Raw genomic sequence first — 19,723 nt, 5'->3', positions numbered from 1 at the left:
AAATGCTCTGCACAGGGGTACCAATCTGGGACTGGTTTCTTTTTCAGAAACACAGACACACTCAGAATTTCCTCTTCCCTCTGACATTTGTCCCTCTCCCTTTGAGACTGGTGGCCTTCTTGCCCTTTACAACATCAACTCAAACATGGTTAAGTGGTGCAGAAAACCTTGCATGAATTCCATAGCTCCTTCAAGAGGGCTAATCCAACATTTAAGTCCCACCGGTTTAAATGCTTTTCATCACTTGACCTCTTCACAAGGATGAATTTCCCCTACAGTGAGGATGGCATCCGACAGTTGTTACTTTGTCAGTCAGACAAAACTATAAAGCAACACACAATAAATATTATATAAACATCAAATCAAATAATGGATTTTGTAACTCTGTCTCACAGATTATTTCCTTGGATCACTGTTTAAAATCTCAGAATTAATATTTCAAGAAGAATATGTTTGATTGCAACAATTCTACTGGAAACAGCAAAATCTGCTCAGTGTACAGTCTGTGTGTACAGCCACTGGTCTAAATCAACTCCACTGCCAAACTGGCAAGCACCAGGTAATATATAAAATGAATAGACAATTCAGAAATGTCCAACAGATAACTAAAATTGAAATTTTATTTTTTTTCAATAATATTCATCAATTCAGACAATTTTCTGACAAGACTTTTCTGAAAGATGAAGTGCAAATGGGAACCCTGTAAGAATGTTTAGAAGAATTGTACATGACATTTTTAAGCGCCACCAAGTACACATTGAATACTTTGTAAGTATATAGGCATAGCAACATGCAAGTGTCATGTACCCAACATTACAATATGCATTTTGTCTGTTTAAAGTTATTAATGAGGAAATAAAATGAAGTTGATGTGTCTCATCATCAGTGCAATATGTTTAATTCCCATGGATTATTTTTTTCACAGGTTAGTGATTGTATTTCTGAACCATTCAAATATATCCTTCTCAGGGCCATAAATTGCCAGTGTAAGAGCAAAGTACACCAGAGTTCCTAGGAGAGTACACTTACACTGACCATGAATCGATGAATTTGTTACAGTCCTTTCACAAATTATGCCTTATTTATTCTAGGAAACTTCCTGGTGAACTGAAGGGGTTTTGTAGTTATAAAATATCTAGGCTAAAAGTAAAGGATGCACAAGGATTGCTTTATAATTCTTTTGAAAAAGAGCTAAATAGCAACTCAAACATGTGCATTAAGGACTTGAGCCTTGTTCTTTTGAGATCAATAGGCGCACTGTACTCAATTTTGATGGAAGCAGGACATATATGAATCCAGTAATCCATGATTTCCCTCTCTTGGCTCACTGTTTTGGCAGAAGCAGATGACTGTAGGTTATATTTGCATATTTCTATGAAAGCTATATAGGGGTATAAGCAAATCTGCATTCACTGAAAAAGGACAACATGTGCAAGTGCATATTTACTAACATTAATCAATATGCATAGAAAGGAGAGAAAGAGGAAATGATAAAGAAATCAGCCCAGCAATTAAAGACTATCCTCCTCTTTATAATCAACATAAAGAGTTGATGATCATCCTTACAATCTTATTTACAAGCTATTACTTTAAACTCCCTCCCTTTACACCTATTATAAAAACCCTTCAATATTTCATTTTAGAACAAGACTGAGAAAATTACTATGTGTAGAAGAAAATAGCATTGGTGATTTTCAGCACTATGCATAAGGGCAGGCTAAGGCTGTCTGTAGTTTGTGCTGAAACATGAGATCAGAGCTCACACATGAAACACTGCTGGCTTGACCCTGAACACAGGGAAAGTGCTAAAGTGCTGACCCCAACAGGCTTGGCTTTGCACCTGAAATCTTAAAAAAGGGAAGAAACAAAAACCCTTGAACTTTTCTTTAATAGTAGCACAGACTGCTCCTTTCAGAGGAGATACTTTTTCTTCCTCCTTTCCAATTAGACGGCTGCTTTTAGCCCAGCAGAGAACAAATGACTTAAGACACAGAATGTGGAGGGCAGACCTACAGTAAACACAGAAGCCATGAAGAATTTATTTTTTTTTTAATTTTTTTCCCCATCTACTGCAAGGCTCTGGAAGCCCCTAGAACTGCAGACTCATTCCAATTGGCTTCACACCTTCTGTCTGCTTGTGAGTACATTAAACATTGCTGAAGAAAATGAACACAGCTCGGCAACAGGATGATTCCTAGATGCTGGAAGAATTCTCTTAAGGGCTGCTGGAAGCGCACGAGGCTTGGAGCATCCTGAGGATGTGGAGTGATACAGAAGTGTGCTGTTCAACCATGTTTGTACCCTTATTTTCTCCTGAGTTAAAAGAAGTGCAGAGTGCTGGGTAGGATTCCTTGACAGCAAGAAGGACCTGTGCTAGCTTCTCTTAATGCCAAGTAAACAACTTCCACGTGTTTTAGAGGCCTTAGATCCACCCTGAAAAACCCTGTAGGAAGTCCTACTCTCAAAAGAGTTTCTACTCTGTTCTGTTGACATCAAAGGCTTCTCTATTAATTTCATTTTCTCCTGCTGTTTGCAATAGTCCTTCTCTGCTCCTCACGCATTGAGTCTTTTTAATGTAAACATGCCCTGGCAATATTATGTTTAAATAAGTGAGAGACAAGTCAGGATATCTCAACAGTGTAGATATTGCATATTTAATTCAAAAGCTTGCATGTGCTTTTTAAAGTTTCTCTTCATACGTGCATGTCTTACTTGGAAGAATTGTGTTGCAGTTGGATTGCAAATCATTTTCTAGAGCTGACTAAATATTGATGTGTTATAGCAGTTTATTTTTAAGCTGTTTGGGATGAATCCCCAGCCAGCGTAAATTGGCCCACATTTAAGGCAACTGAGTGAAGCTGATTTATACCAGCTGAGGCTGTGTCCTTATGCCCCATTAAAAAGCTAAAACTCTACCAAAATTAGTAAGAACAGGGCAAGAATTATGAACCCAGAAAATATTTTTACCTATTTTTAACAGAAAAAAAAAATAATACAGTGATTTCATTTCAAGACTAAAGCAAAGATTCAATAGTATTTAAAATGTATACAAATATTTCATAGCTAGTACTTAGACTAAGAGGTAGATGTCATATTCTAGGAATAGTATAGTGTGGAATGATTCTAATGGCAGTTGCTAAATACATTTATTTGCCTGTTACACAGGACACAAAGGAGGGTGATAGCAGTGGCAACCACAAGAAGGCTTACAAAAAAATTCTTGTCTTCTTTTGCTATTCTATATTATCTATCTTTTGGTGCATTTCTTCTGGAAGGGCATGACAGAAAAGTGTCAAGAAGGAAAAAGACCTACAATACAAAACTCGCATTTACAAAAACATTAGATTTATCATTTAGGGCATCCTCTGTACTGTAATGGAAGCATTTTGTACTTACAATTTAAGATTACCTGGTGTTACTGAGCAAGCAGTGGAAATTCCAGGTGAGGTGATTCAGCAAAATAGGGGTCAGAAGAATGCAGCTCTCTCTCTCTCTTTCACTCTCTCTCTCTTTCTCTGGTGTTCATGCTAAAAATACCAGGGCATATGGCAGCATATTTCAGCATCTTAACATACTAGGCTCCCTTGAGGACAGAAAAAAAGATGAAACTTGTGCTGTTGAGCCAGCAATAAGATTACAGAACAGTGTTGCCAGACACTCAGAGTGCTGGCAGCAAAGCCATTAGAGGAGTCGGTGTCTTACTTTGCCTAAAGGTGTTTCAGTGGTATTTAATGGTGCTCCAAGAAATGGAAAGCAAAGCTGGTGAAGAATGAGGAGCAGTATTATTTATAAATTAGTTGTCATTGCAAGTAGAGGAATTACACATATTGCATTAGGATATCCACTGCTCGTAGGTGTACCTTCCACTTTTCCCTTGTGACTGTTGGGGTTCACCCCTTGCTTGAAATAATCAAAATGCATATTATAATTACATGGTTTTCCAATATCCATACACAGCAAGTACAAGATACTTACATGTAAGTACACTGTATTTACCTATATTTTTGCATAGTTTTTAGTGTGTACTTTGTGCCACTTAATAAAAAGCATTACTCATCATTTTTGTTGTTGCTGTTTTTCTTTATTAGACAGCTTGTTCAATTAAAGTTGTAGTAGCTGGAATTTTTGGTATGCTCATCACAGATTACCAGTCCCTAGGAGTGTAGAGATTAGACATTTGGAGGAGTCTGGGTAAGCCATGGGGGGAAGCTGCATTGTGAACATGAGAGTTTTAAATCATCTCCTTAATTAAGAAACGCAATATCAGATTTAATGATGCTAATTTAATAAACTTACCTTTAATTGGAACGGAATTCTAAAGGTAAGAAGTCCGTTTTCCTTTTGGTAACACTTTACAATAAGTGGCACTAAATTACACTAGAACTGCTATGTTACAGGGAATTACATGTAACTACACTGTAACTGTTGAAAGAGCTACTGTACATGTGCGTACATGGTAACTTCAGTGCTGTTACAATCATGAATTACATAATTACAGATGATTCTGTCCTTTCTTTTCATTGAAATAGCTATATATATATTTATATATATATTATACTGCAATGAAAACACACAAGATGTTAACTTTCATGTCTCACTCAGAAAAGTTGGCTTTCTTCATGTGTTCCTTTAGAGAGGGAGTCTCAGTGCAAGACGAACCATCCTTAAGTAATGTGGAAACTTTTTTGAGATGTTCTAGCTTAAACTCTGAGCCTCAAGTTAAACATCAGGTTCCTTAAACTGTCTCTTGGTTTGTCAGATGACACTAAAAGAGTGGGATGATGCACCCCTTGTCTTCTGATGCACCGCTTTCTTGTTCAAATCATGAGAATGTTCTTGAAGCATTAAAAAAAAAAAAAACAACAAAAAAATTAAAGTCTACATCAAAAAGTTTAAAAATAATCAGCAATCGACACTGTAAACAGTACACTGGCAGAAACTAGCTACCTGGTCTGGAGAAAACTACTCTGCAAGTGAGTGAGGGAGAGGATGTCACATACATTTTAGTGAAGGTGGTTCCCATTCAGAGCCTCCTTTTTACACACTCACTGGTGTCTCACACCATCATAAAAACTTTTCTTTTTTCTTTTCAGAATGGGAACTTGGGCAAAAGGAATGGACAACTGGCTTTTAGCCTACTTAATGTCATTAGTGTTGAGCCATGACTCTGCTGACAGAAAAGAGGGATGCCTCTTTACACCCAGTGTAGTAATTTGAACCCGTGAAGACCAGACAGGCCTGCAAAGTGCTATCCAGGTAGAACGCTCTGTGTGGGGCTTTTCACACCTGCTGTGCACAGCTGCAAGGGACATCACCAGGTGCAAGACAATGGAAGATCAAATGGGTTAAAAATGAGCATATGTGAGCAGTTTTAATTGAAAGCCAATGAAGAAAAAAAAAACAAACCCAAACAAACCTGTCTTAACAGTACAGTTTATATCTGTTTTTTCCCAAGTTGAAATGCTGTCTGTATGCCACTGGAGAATATGGTTTGAAATGGTTACCACAAGGCCAATCCTGCTTTTGAAGGCCCTGCCTGACCTTGGCTGGGTAATGGTTCAAGTAACAACCCTACTACTCAAGCGAGCTGGAGCTAGGAAGGATGAAGAAAGGCGTAAACACCACGCTGGTGGAGAATTCCACTGGAGCAAATAAGGCCCTCATCCAGGGAAGCACTTCATTTTTAAGCATATGAACAGTGCCTTATTCTCCAAGGGAACTCCTCTGATGCCTGAAGCTGACTATGAGCTTAAAAGCGTTGTTGAACTGGGCCCCAGGTCCTGAAATAAAACTTTGATACTGTACTACAGCTAATGTAACTCACTGCTGTGACAAGAACCCATATTTTTGGTATTAAACTGAATGACTTCCTTTGCCAGCCTTTTACATGTTTATGTTTTGAAAGACATGAATATCTTGTAAACCTATACTAGTTTTCAATGTGTCTAGTAGCACCTACCTGGTTCTCTCAAACTACCATATTATATTAACATATTATTGCATTTTTCCACAGATGGGTATGGAGTGAACTGTAAAAACAAGCATGCAATCACATCAATGCAGACTTATTTCTTTAAAATGTCATACTGTATATGATTTATTATGTTAACACTCAACCACATCATATTATTTATGTCTGTATATTTTGAAAAAAAGTGCTGCTTTGATTGACGTCACCCTTTTTTCTTAGAAAGTAACAAGATAGATGCTTCAACAAAAACAATTAAAATACTCTAATATTGTCCTTAAAAGGTTTATATTCTTCTGATAAATAATCTGTCACAGCACCTTTATCTTCCATATTACCATACCACATGATGTCTTATTCCAAATTCTCCCTTCCCCACACAAAAATAAAATCCCAGGAGAAAGTCCTTTACAGCAGACCATCATGCTTTTATGCTTCACGAACACATCAACCAGAGAGAAATACTTCTTTTGTCAAAGGTGCAAAACACAGGAGCAAAGCGAGCTCCAACTAGACTTAACTTGCGTTCTCCAGTGTAGAATCATTTCCAAGACCTGTTATGGCAACCTTTTCTTTTCATTGGAAGAGGAAATAAGCCGATGGGCTTACAGTGTTTTGTTGTCATATTTAAGAGCATGTGATTTTTCAGCTGTCAATTACACAAACAAAAAAAAGAAAAAAGTTCAGAAATAATCCAAACAGAGACCTTCACTGTGGAGCTAAAAGCATGGCAGGAATTCTCTATCATTCACGGTGACATAAGTTTGTACCTCACAAAATGCATAGACAGGAATTTAATATAAAGAATTAGTCCATTTACTGTATACACAAAACATATATCTTTTGTTTTAACACTTCTATTTTTTCTTTTTTTTTTTTTCTTTTTTTGTTTTTTTTTTTTAAGTTTTTTTTTTTTTTGTTTTTTTGGCAAACCAACATAGAGAAGCAGCTCTGGAACTGCCAAATTAAAATTGAGAATTTTAGCAACTCAATAGTACTTTTTAAGGATAGTAATCAAATGTGGTTGTAATTTAAAACCTGAGGCTGTGCACTGGTTGTTAGCTTAAAACTACCTTTCCATATAACATTGTGCTTCCATTGTATAACAAAGAAAAAATTAACAAGAACTAGAAAAGTTTGCTGCTGAACAGTGCTAGGACATACAGACAAAAAAATACTAACACATGTTATCTACTCAGAATACTGATGTTGAGTCATATCTAAAGGGATATAATGGACATTAGAAAATGCTTACTTGTGACTGACTTAGCTACCGCCAAAAAAGTTGAATATGTATCAAATAATGTTTAATTGAATTTATTATATGCACTATATACAGATACTAAAATGCCTTGCAATTGTGCCCCATGAACACGTCAAATTTGAGTAGGCAGGTGAGTTCATGTTTAGCAAATAAATTATAAAAACATAAATTACTCAGAAAGTTCTCTAATCTTTGTGATCCCAAAAGCCAGTAAAAGGGCAGGACAAACTGTCTTAAAAGAAGCTCTATTACTTAACTGCAGAATCTGTATAGCTACTCACATGTTTTTACCACTGAACCATGGCACTGTTGTCAAGGTACCATTTAAATCATAACAAAACAAAGCAAAACACCCCAAAAAATTCACTGGACTGATCTTTTTTCCCACCAAATCCAAACATATGAGAAGCTATACTAAACAGATTTCAATTTGTGTTTCCAAGGGTGTATGTTTCAAAAACAAGTTGCTTTTTGAATTATAGATAGACAGGTATAAAATATACTTTGTAAACCTCTAATCTTAGACTTAACATTTTCTGTAAGTAAATTAGGACCTTACCTAATAGTACTTGTTATGAATTTTGTTCTATGACATACTAATAGGGACATGATAAAAGAAAACTGGAAAAGAAAGCTGCAAAACACTTAAATATGTAGAAAACTTGGATTAAGATGATGATTAACATTGTTAAGGCTGTATATTCAAGCACTGTATGTTAAGAGAGCAGTGGATATGATTTTTAGGCAATAAGAAATGTCCTGTTTTATGCATGATACTGTAATTATAGAATGATGATGTCAACAGCTGATTGTTGGCATAAACTGGCTACTTATAGCAGGTATGCGAGTTAATAAAGAGAGCAGAAGATGGCAGAAATGAATTCTGAGAAATGATAGCCAGTTTTCTCCAGCAGTCAGCCTGATAAGTAAAACTCCAAGATTCTAGCTCTGCATCTAAATGAAATACTCTTTTTTCTCCTCTGCATTGACTTGGCTGCCTTCTGCATTGATAATGGCTGTGTCGGCATCAGGTGCATCTTCAGCTCCTTTTGCTTCATTTGTTAAATATGTCCCTGTAGGAATCAATACAAGAGAAAAGAAAAGAAAAATAGAACGGTTAGGGTTTTTTTACACTGCATTATAGGAAGTACATTTAAAACAATGTACTCCAATTTTTCAATTAATGAAAAATATCTTTACACAGTTTTTAGTATACATCATAAAGGTGTGTTCAACTTTCTAATTTGCTTAAGAAATATTTACACTGATACTTATCCTGGTAAAGGCATATATACAAACTATAGTATATCCACAACAAATTAAGGAAATATTTTAATAAAACCCCATTTTATCTAACTGCAGTAATATGCAATACATTTTTCAATTATAAAATAGGTGATAAAATCTTGCTTATTTCATGAAATAGCTATCTATCAAAAACAAAGCAATTTTGAAGAACTAGAGATTCGTAAAAGTGCTTTTTTTTAATGACCACTGATCATTTGTATTTCTGTTTTATATTGATCGTATCTATGCTGAAATTTTACAGAATTGTATCATAGTAGGTTCCAAGAATTACAAAATTGAAGCAATTTTATTAAGTGAACCAACTCACATTATACTATCGCAACTATTTTTATGCTCTGGAAATGAATGAATAAAAAGAAGAAATGTGTACAATAGTCAAATTTCCCTTTGTGAAAATCATTATTTATGCTGGCATGAGATGTACAACTGTTCATTCTGGAAAGTAAAACAAAGGAGACACACTTTCACTGGCTCATTAAAAAAAATCTGATTTTGTCCCAGGTAGTATAATCAAATAAAGATGTTTTTTATCAATTTATGTTTGCTAGGTATATGATTTTCCTGTCTAAAATGAGAGTTACTGAATTAATACCAAAATACCAACACTCATCCTCTCTTCTTTTTTCTTTTTTTCTTTTTTTTTTTTTTTTTTTTTTTGGGGGGGTGGGTATGGAAAGGGAATCACCTGAGTTTTAGCAATAGGCCTACAAGCTGTACAAAGGTTAAATCTCAAGGCATGATTTTGGAACTAACTAGGTCAAAATCAAATTGCAGAGAAGTCAGTGTCACTCCATTCCTGCTATCTTTAGTGGCAGAGGGGACTGAAAATGAAGGGACCAGGATTATTAAAGTAAAACCACAGAATAAAGTAAAGCAAGCCCCAGGAATGAACCCCTTATTCCAGCAGGATCATTGATAAACTGATTTAAAACTCACTACTGGATTCCAATATTATCTTTTAAACATATACTTGAAATATTAGCAAAATCCATTAAAATGTAAATTTTGTTCACTCAATGCATGTATATTCTGCTGAATTGATATGGTAGTTAAAACTATGAGAACATGATGAGAACATGTAATCAAGTATCAGGAGTTAAGACCCAAAACCAAGGGGCAATCTTGCCTCCCTAAATCACTGACTTATAAGATGACCTTGGGCATGCCCTAACTCCATGTCCTTTGCCTTTGCCAGCCCACAGGAAAACTGGTGAAAATTCACAGGGACTTCACTTGGGACTAGACTGAGAACTATTTTTTGTTCCAATCATTTAGCAGAGGGGGGGAAGGCGAAAGGGAATGGCACTCCCAGGTGAAATCATGCCTTGCTTCCAAGAGTGACTGAACTTCCACTAAATGTGTCCTACCTTTATGTCTTGCCAGGTATCGACCAAGGAGAATTATAGAGCATAGTGTTACAAAGACAACTACAGCCACTATTCCTCCTATAAGAGCGTGATCAGGTCCGGTTTGTCCAGCCAAAGCATTTGGATCTAGAGGGAGAGACAAAAAAGCAAAAGTGGTTCTACGCTGCTACACTGAGAAAAAAAAAAAAGACAGAAAAATACACAATACCATGTTTTATAGTGATCATCCTGAAAATAGGGCATTTCACTCTTTAATATTCAGCACCGTTATTCCCACTTTTACTCCCAGTATCTTATCGACAGCAGAGTGCTGCTTGTATTCCCAGATTGTTAAAACCCTGAGGACATCACAGTTATGAAAAATATTACCCTATTCTTCTTTGGCAGAGGTTATTAAATGAAAAAGGTTCCTAGCTTTGTCCTAGTCACTTTACAACTGAAAACCTGGCCACACCTATTTATAGAAGAAAAAACAAGGAAGTGAGAATTGGGGATCGGATAGCATCAGCAGAATAGTGTCTGCATAATACATAATTTATGGAATTGATTCTCAGTGGGGAACCCTTATACGTTCTCTTCCTCTCATTCCTACCCTCTTGCACCAGAAATAAAAAGGCAGATAAAGCGCAGCCGTGCCAAGTTCCTCTGCACATGGCTGAGTCTGCATGGATTTGGTTAGATAAAGGTATCAGGCAACCTGAAACTCAGCATTCAGACTCAAGCATCAGCTTGTGAATTTACTACAAATGTTCAATCAACACCCAGTGTGTGATATCTATTACAACAAGCTGTAATAGATATCACAGAATCACAGAGTCAGCTGGCATGGAAAAGACCTTTGAGATTGTCGAGTCCAACCAATGAAGTGATACCACCTTGTCAAGCAGTCCATGGCACTGAGTGCCACATCCAGTCACTTCTAAACACCTCCTGGGATACTGACATGCCTAACCAGCCCATCTCAATGCCCAATCACTCTTTCTGTGAAGAACTTCTTCCCAATGTCCAACTCAAACCTCCTCTGGCACAGCTTGCACTTTGGCGTTGTGAGGCCTCAGGCTGTTCTACTCAGCCCGTCAACCCAGCCTGTCCAGGTCCCTCTGCAGAGCCTTCCTACCCTCCAACAGATCAACACTCCCCCGCAACTTGGTGTCATCTGCACGTTTGCTAATGGCAGAGTGAATCAGCAGGTTCCACTTTCCAGCTCAGAGCACTGGGAATATTGACAGATTCAAGTGTTCTATGCTGGTCATTTGCTGTTCTGTTGCCCGATGCATCACAAAAATTGCAATGAGACAATCATGAGAAATGGCACAACTTTGGGGTGAGTAATTCTTCAGAGATTTTAACCATAAACCAGTAACCTGTGACTGTTGACTCAACAGATAAATGCAGAAAGCAAAGTTTTAATCTGAGGATCATGACATGGTTCCTATTATAATGAAAATGCCTCTGTTATGAAGTAATAGTAATTCTCTGAAGATGTTATTAGCATGTACTGTATGCTGCAATTATTCCACTCTCACTGCTTCAAGGGCATTTCCCTTGTAGGAGCTGTTTATGTTCTTCAAATAGTTTGCAAACAACTTCTTTGCTTTGCAAAAGGGAAAGGCAGGAACAATATTTACACATAAAAGAGGGCAAATCTGTGAAGATGATAGAAAGGCCTCTGATAATGCTGAGGAGGTGTGATACCATAATACCATTATTACATTCTGCTGACCAGGATTGCTATATGGCAATAAGATGTATGGATATGTCTGGTATGGGAGTCTCATGAGGTGTAACAAGGCTAAGTGCTGGTGCTGTACCCAGGTCAGGGCAAACCCTGTTCTCAGTCCAGGCTGGGGGATGAACAGATCCAGAGCAGTCTGGCTGAGAAGGACTTGGGGGTGCTGCTGGGTGAGCTGGCCTTGAGCTCTTGCAGCCCAGAAGGCCAAATGTGTCCTGGCCTGCACCCAAAGCACTGTGGGCAGAAGCCAAGGGAGGGGATTCTGGCCCTCTGAGCCACTCTTCTGAGACCCCATCTGGAGAAATGCATCCAGTTCTGGGGTTTCCAGCACAGGAAGGACATGGACCTCTGGAGTGAATCCAGAAGAGGCCACCAAGTTGATGTGAGAGATGGGGCACCTCTCCTATGAGGAAAGGCTGAGAACATTGGGATTGTTCAGCCTGGAGAAAACATGGCTTTTGGGTGACCTAATTGTGGCCTTCAAGTACCTGAAGGAAGCCTGCAAGAAAGATGGAGAGACAATATTTACAAGGGTTTGTAATGATAGGACAAGGGGAAATAGCTTTAAACGAAGAGTAGGTTTAGAGTAGATTTTAGGAAAAAAATTTTCACTATGGCGGCAGTGAGGTGGTGGCACAGGTTGCCCAGAGAAGGTGTGGCTGCCCCATCCCTGGAAGTGTTCAAGACAAGGTTGGATGAGGCTCTGAGCAACCTGGTCTAGTAAAAGGTGTCCCTGCCCATGGAATTAGATGATCTTTAGGGTCCCTTCCTACTCAAGCCACTCTATGATTTCAAGATCTACAAACACGCATGTTCCATAGATGAAAGAAAAGAATCCTGTTTTCCCTTCCTTTTGCAAACTGCAAAGCATTCTGCAACTGGATTTTCAGGCTTGCTGGAGCACAGAGTGGTGTGGCCACTGGTAAAAACCCAGTTCTGCTCATAACAGTCACTGGACTCATCAGGCAGGACTTTGTCACTTATTGCTGGCTTTCCAAGCTCCCACACCTTTCTCTTCTGGCTGCCACAAGGACTTTGGGGAAGCTGGTCATAGCACTTCTGTAGATATGATGGCAAATAATAGGTATTTGCCCTCAAAAAAGCTAGAAACACCTTATAAGCTCTCCTGCACCCTCTTCCACCTCCACATCCTCCTGGCATGGTGCTGCTGGTGGTGGCACCACGCTGAGTACACAGCACCAGCGGGACATAGGTTCCATTTTGGTCATTAAATCTGACCCTAAATCCTGTGCACCAGCAGACTCACAGGGGAAAGCAAGAGTGCTGAAGCATTGCCTTCCAAAAGTAGGAGCTTGGAGCATTCAGCCTTCCTCTCCCTTGCCTTGCAGGGGCTTTGTTTTTTGAGCAGAGCAAGGAGGACGTGGCTGCTTGCTTGAGAAGATGGAAGGTGACAGCTTGCTGCAGGAATGCCAGCTTGCTTGAGCCATCTAGAAGATTCCTCCTTTTGTGGTGCCTGTGGCAATGCTGAGTAAAGCTCCTCCCTGCAGCAAAAGGGCAGGACCCATTTGGACTCTGAGGACCACCCAAGGGCCCAGGCCCTGCAGTGTGTGACCTGCAGGAGATGCTCTTTGGCAGCACTGGGACAGGAGCAGCATGAACGTGTTTTCCCACTAAAAACTGGCTCCTGCTGATGTGCTGCCAGTAACAGTGAAGAATAAAAGGAGATCTTTTAAGGGATAATATACTACCTGATGCAGGGCATAATCCAGAGAAGGGTTAGCACAGAACTTTATCTACAGGCATTTTTGCAAAGCTGATTGAAGCGCACAGCCTTAGCTCAATACCCAGACTTACAACGCATGTCCTCTGTGAGCTGTAATAAACATTACAGATAAAAATCCTCACAATACACTGAGATAAATACATCTCTGTGTTTTTATCCTCTTCAGAGTGACTCACTCCTCCTCTGACACACCTGCTGTGACTACAGGAAGTGACCCAAACCCAGCCTCAACACAAGGTTTCCACCTATTACTGTGGATTAATGAGATTCTAATACTTCCATAGGCTGAATTTTTTTTAACATTAAAATTAACATAGGTATTCATTGGACTGCAAAAGTAGCAGCATATTTTTTGCTCTAATTTCAACCTAGCTATCAAAGCCACATTAGATTGGTTGTTATTGCTAGAGAAGTTTGTCCAGAGAAAACCCCAAAAACTTATACATAACCTATTACTACTATATTACCAGTGAACAATTCCTTTGTTGAAAAGGAAGAAGGAAATGAAGGAGAGAAAGGAAAAGATGGAAGCAAAAGAAATAAAGATAGATTCTTAAAAGTGGCCAACATTTTCTTTGGAAACAGACATTTTTTTCCATCTCAAAATGAAAATCTGCACAACATAAACAATATTCTGAACAGGAAACATACCTCATGAATAGCCTCCTCATATAAAAATAATGCTAGCATTAAATATAAACACGCTCTACATTATGCATACAGAGTAATGCACTATACTTTTGCCTTTCATGAAATGACCTAAGCCCCATGAGTGAATTATAGATCTGGGGCTTTCTATCGTGGTATAAATAATTACTATTTCAAAATGTGCCCGAGCAGTATCTGAAACACAGAAATACAGGGATTTGGAAGCTACACTTTTTTGTATTTTAGGCATTATACAGTGAAAGTGCATAATCATTCAAGTGTTTTGGGCACAAGTCTTAGCAGCTGCCAATAAAGTTTCTGAAACCACTGACCACTCCATAGTCTGCTTACCAAAAAGCAGAATACTATTCAGATTATTTTAAGATTCACATTTTAAGCTTCATGGACTTTACCAAGTAAATCCTACCCTGCCATACACACAACTCCAGCAAATGAAATATTAGGTATGCAACTGTGCAATAAATACTTATAATTCAGCTGTTTCTATAGAAAAGAAGAAGAAAAAAGATTATACTGTTACTGTTTTAATACATACTGGTTTCTACTGCATGAGCACAGGCAGCTACAGTACCCATGGCCTGAAACAGTGGAATTACAATTTTGCAATCAGACTAGATCTTCAGAGATCCGTTATCCTTTGATAAAACTAAGAGAATCTTATAAAAACATAATGATACAAAACCTCACTATACTCTCTTATTTGCTCTTTCCCCCCCTGCCTAAATTTAGAAAGCTTCTTCAAAATACTGATTGTCAATGATGTGAAAATTTAACCATTTTCAGCTTTTGGGGTTTCCCTGTTACTGTTTGTTCACAAACTGTGAATACACTTAAATTAAATAACACTCTTAAAGTGACTAAGAGAGAAAAAAAAAGTGCCTTATTTTTTAAGAGATGAAACACATCAGATAAACCTTAGACCCAATAAATAACTCGATATGTGCTTTTTATGACCTGCTGACAAAGTTTCAATGTAGAATATTTTAATATGAATTCACACTTTAGTTACGCAGAGAAATTTTGGAATAGTTTTTCATACTTTTGCATAAAGTGTATGTTAATTATTCACCTAATTTCACTTTCTTCATGCATAAGTTTCCCTCTTATTTATGCAGAGTTGACTTGACTGAGCAGGCTGCGGGAAAGGGTCAGATAACCCTTTCCTGAGCAAAGGCAAAACAAGCACATTTGTGAATGCTGAAATGGCATATTTTGGGGAATATGTGCTCAAGTAGCCCTCTCATTTGCAGAACTTTATCAATATGTATTTTTGGCTCATATGGCGAAGTTTTAAAAAAATCACTCTGAGCATGAGATGACCTAGGTTTTGAGGCATCCAAAACAATAATTTGTTTTGACCATTTCTGCTATACAAAAAATTGGAAATATCCTAATTTGCTGTGGAGCTTTAATAGCATTCACAAAGTGAAGAGTTATTAAGTATATGTATAATTCATAAATTACTGTTCCTTAAGGCTGGGAAAAGAAAGGGCTGTCCCATTTCTCACACAAGTACTGAAACCACCAGCCTACAGTCACTTTTACTGATTTAATGAATAATCAAATGCTGCTACAAAGTAGAATTGCTCCAATAAGGGATCCTGTGGCATGGCTTTGTGTTACAATTTATATGGCAGAAAAATCTCTTAAAATGACTGCTGATTATTTCCCCATATTCAGGGACTTGCTATAACCCTCAGTACAACTCACTAATATTTCATATTTTTACAAAAAAAGCTATTGTTTTAAGGGCTTTGCTCAAGCCAGATCAGTAAAGCAAGGTGCATTTTAGGGTGGGAAACCTCCAAAAATACAAAATTTAAATAAATATCTCTGTCTTATTTGAAAGGCTGTTGAAACAGTGCAGGTGAGCATGAAAATGAGTGGTGGGAGACTGTGAAGATTTTTGGAGGAAATCTAGCAAGGAGCCTCAAATCATGAGATATTTAAACCTGCTTTGAAATGTCCTAACCAGCAGAGAACAAACTGCAACCACTATGGGGGGAGAGTAGTTAGAGGATTTCTGAAGTCCATCAGTGAATGTAAATTACATTAGAAATATTCCCCAGTGATTTATTTCTTCATATCAGCTTAATTTCCCAAGGAGACAAGAGCATGTGTGAATATTCTCTTTCATTCTGTTCAAATTACTTATGAAACGTGGTTCCATTACAACAAGTTTTAAGAGACAGTAAAGAACTTAAGAGTCTTGTTTTCTTATAACTAACCTGAGAGGACAGGTTGCAGCAGGGGCTCAGAGCTTATTAGATATCAGACAATGTGTAGGAAGGATGCCTTTACAAAAGCCCTAATAGAGACAAAAGCTTCTGTGAAAATCTCTGCCCAAGAATCAATTTTTCATTAGAGGTTTCTCTCCATTGCAAATACTTTGGTGTCCAGTGGCACAGATCCTGTTTGAAGTTTTCACATGGCTAGGTGGCATTTATAACCTCTGAGCCCTTGCTTCCTCACCTTTTTCTCCTTTCCCCAAAGCCCACCCTTCGTGCTTCTATTCCTTCTTGTCTCAGCTCACGCTGCAGTATTTCCATAATTCAGTTAAAAAGCCACAAGGCACAATCTCATGGAAACCAGAGAAGATTTCTTTCTGCAGCTTATGGCACAAACTTGGGTTCTGAAATGTATTCAGACTGATGTCATTGCCAAGATTTCGCCATAGGGCTCATAAAATTTTTAATTGTCCCACCAATGCAAGTTTGGGGGGAAAAAAAAGTAAAACTTAAAAAAAAATCAAAACAAACAAGCTAAAAAACCCCAAACCAAAAACCTCAAAACAAAAACATCAAAACAGAACCTCAAAGATCTGGTTTTACATCAGTAGGAAAAAAGACTAAAGCAGGAATTGTACCACATTATGGATAGGTTAGACTGAAGTGATAGCTGACAAGGTATTTGTTTTAGGAAAAGTGGCAGAAGTGCTGTCTGTGATAAATGCTGCTAAGTTAGAATTTACCCATTTTAGCATCTTAATTTGGGCACCCCAGAGTTCAATTGCTCTTGCATGGCCTGCAAGGCTGAAACAGGTGTTTTTAATCTCTTTTTGTAATATACTACTAACCACTAAAGTACTTGTACGCCAAACTTGTGAAACTATTGTTAAGAGGGAAAAGAAAGAAACTTTCTGCACCTTCATTTAAATTGCAAAGAGTAGCTGCCCAAAGGGGCTGGTTGTGAAATTTGTTGAAAATGCATTCTGTTATTAACCAATTCCAAACTTAAAATATGTGACAAGCTTCTTTATCCTTCAGTGCCTGAAGCAGAGAAGAACAAAACATTGCACTAATATACAGCACATATAAACTGCTATTTTAACAGTAGAACATCATCAACCATAGCAAAGACAGGCAGAAAAAAATACTTCTACACCTTCAAAGGAATTGATAGCCTTTTCTTCTCATGCTACTGCAGTAGCACATTTGGCCCATTTTGCCTCTGTTTTTTGTTTTTTTTTTCACTGATAAAATTGCTGAATTTTATATACATTCCTATTAAGAAGAGCCTATGTCCCAGAAAGATAAAAGCCCCACACAATATTTCAGCAGCTGAAACCACAGCTCCTTTCGAAGAGCTCCTGTTGTTCTCATGAAGCCAAGACTTCTTTCAGTGGAGAGAAAAATGCAAATGTGTCCTGATATATATTTGTGAGCAGGTAGCCCTTGTCAAAGTGAATAAAAGCATTACTCATGCCTATTTATCTTGCAAATGTATTTTATTTTAATGCTTAGAAGAGAGCTGTATACCTACAACATTAAGATGAAAAGTTTAGCAATATTTTTCAGGGTCCTTAGAGCCTTGTTCCATATTTTGTGCCTGTGTCATTGACACATTTTTTTAAAGATTTTTTTTTTTCCTTTCTCCTTTTTTTCCTTAATGCTGCTGCAAAAGCTCCAGTTTCCTGAAGGGAACAGTGCCTCTAATTAGAGCACATAAAAGACTTTTCTTATTGACAACATTATATTTTTGGCTGTCAATAAACTCATTAATTGCTTCAGACTTTGTCTTAGGAAAAAAAAGAACTGAAATCTGCAATGTTTTGCCTTCCTCTTATTTTCTGTAGAGGATAATTAAGTCAATTCTGGGTTTGAAGAAATACTTATCCATCCAGCTATAACTTCTGTAGGCTGTAGGAAAAGAGACAACTGGCACAGATGACATGAAAATTTCCCTGTTAAGTTGAATGAGTCAACTGTACCAGCATTTTAATTTTCATTTTCTTGTGAAGCTCCAGAATGCTCAATGCCTTCATTGCAGTAAAAAAAGATTGAACTTTGGAAACATCCACCTATTAGATACTTAAAAAAGAACAAAGAAGGTCTTATCTCTATCTAGAAAAAATGAGAATCATGACTTCCTACTTTGGGAGAAAAAAAACACATTCCAGAAGTGACATCTTTCTTTTGATGACTTTCCATCAATTAATATAGGAAGATCGCTGCTCTTGGTTTTCTTTGTCAAAAAAGACCAGAGACCAGATGGAGTTAGTGTGCACACAGCTCCTTTTCCTGTCACCAGAAGTTAACTATTTATATAAATAATAAACCATTCTCTCATTAGTACAGAAACTGGAGATGCCAGTTCCTTCTCCCTTTCTTAGAGTGTCTTTAATCTGTGCCTTTTGGTCACTTCCCACAGGCTTTGATTTGCTGGAGAAACAGGACGTGCGGGAAGGGAGTGTGGCACCTGTGCTCCGCAGAGCTGGCTGAGCGTGGGCATCTGCTGCTGGCTGCCATCACAGGGGCTGGGGCCAGGCTCACATGGTCTCTGGCAGTCTTGGCACTCACATTTCAGGAGAAAGCAACTCATTATCACCATAATACATGATAGGAATTAGGGGGAGATTGCTGAGACAGTGATCATTCAAAGCGCTAAAGGGATCGCTCAAAGCTTCCTCCTCTAACTGAAGGAAGCCCCAAGAGCTAAAGCCCACTGGAAAGTGGCATAAATATTTCCACTGTGGCTTTTCTGCCACCTTGTTTTCCATGCTGCTACATGAACCCCCTCACTGATTGCTTCTCAGAGCTAATCAGCATCACTGCAGAGCTCAAAATAAATACCACAAGTAAGCAGTGGGAAAATGGCACATTTTCAGTCAAGAAATGACATGAAACAAATGGATGGGGAGGATTAGTAGAGAGACACAGAGAGAGACAAAGAGAGACAGAGCTGGTCCTGATGGCAGAAGCTGGGGAGAAGTTTTGTCATCAGTAAGGCAGAGCCACACACGTAAAATTAGTTGAGAACAGGTAAGGATGGGTAAAGATCAGAGAGGCAGCAACAGATTCACAGTTGTACAAGGTACATTGTACTGAATATGTTCATGAGAGTTTTAAAACCAAGAAGGGCAGATTTAATTTAATTGAAGAACAGCTCTAATTAAAACTTAGTTCTGTGGTGGAAGAAAACCTATTGTTCAAATGAATTCTTTATGCTTGTCATACTAATTTTTTTCTTACCAAATCAGATTAGACTAATTATAAGCCTATAATGACATCAAAACACCCCAGTAAACCAGCCACTTACAGCCAGAGTCTGACACCTTATTCAGGCTGAACAGCAATTTAATCTGTCATGGGACTACTCAGTGAGAGTAACTGTAATAGAAGAGCCTCTTTGGCAGTTAATAGTATATTTTATCTGTCAATGTATCTCCAGA

At 38.0% G+C, this 19,723-nt stretch overlaps 1 protein-coding gene across 3 annotated transcripts in view; it reads right to left on the bottom strand.

Moving 5' to 3' along the window:
- Positions 1-593: 593 nt before the first annotated feature.
- CADM2 (cell adhesion molecule 2) overlaps positions 594-19,723 on the bottom strand; it is a 578,437-nt gene continuing 559,307 nt past the window's right edge. For all 3 annotated transcript variants that reach the window (XM_071433713.1, XM_071433715.1, XM_071433714.1), the window contains 2 exons: positions 9,908-10,033; positions 594-8,305 (listed from right to left, as the gene is read on the bottom strand). In XM_071433713.1, the coding sequence (XP_071289814.1) occupies positions 8,187-8,305; positions 9,908-10,033 (245 nt within the window). In that variant the 3' untranslated portion in view covers positions 594-8,186. The remainder of the gene's footprint in view (positions 8,306-9,907; positions 10,034-19,723) is intronic.

Source organism: Agelaius tricolor, unplaced genomic scaffold (genome assembly GCF_023055355.1).
Source record: "Agelaius tricolor isolate 1412-34295 unplaced genomic scaffold, bAgeTri1.0.p SCAF_9, whole genome shotgun sequence".
NCBI classification, from domain to species: domain Eukaryota; kingdom Metazoa; phylum Chordata; class Aves; order Passeriformes; family Icteridae; genus Agelaius; species Agelaius tricolor.
This window is presented reverse-complemented; position numbering and strand designations above follow the sequence as displayed.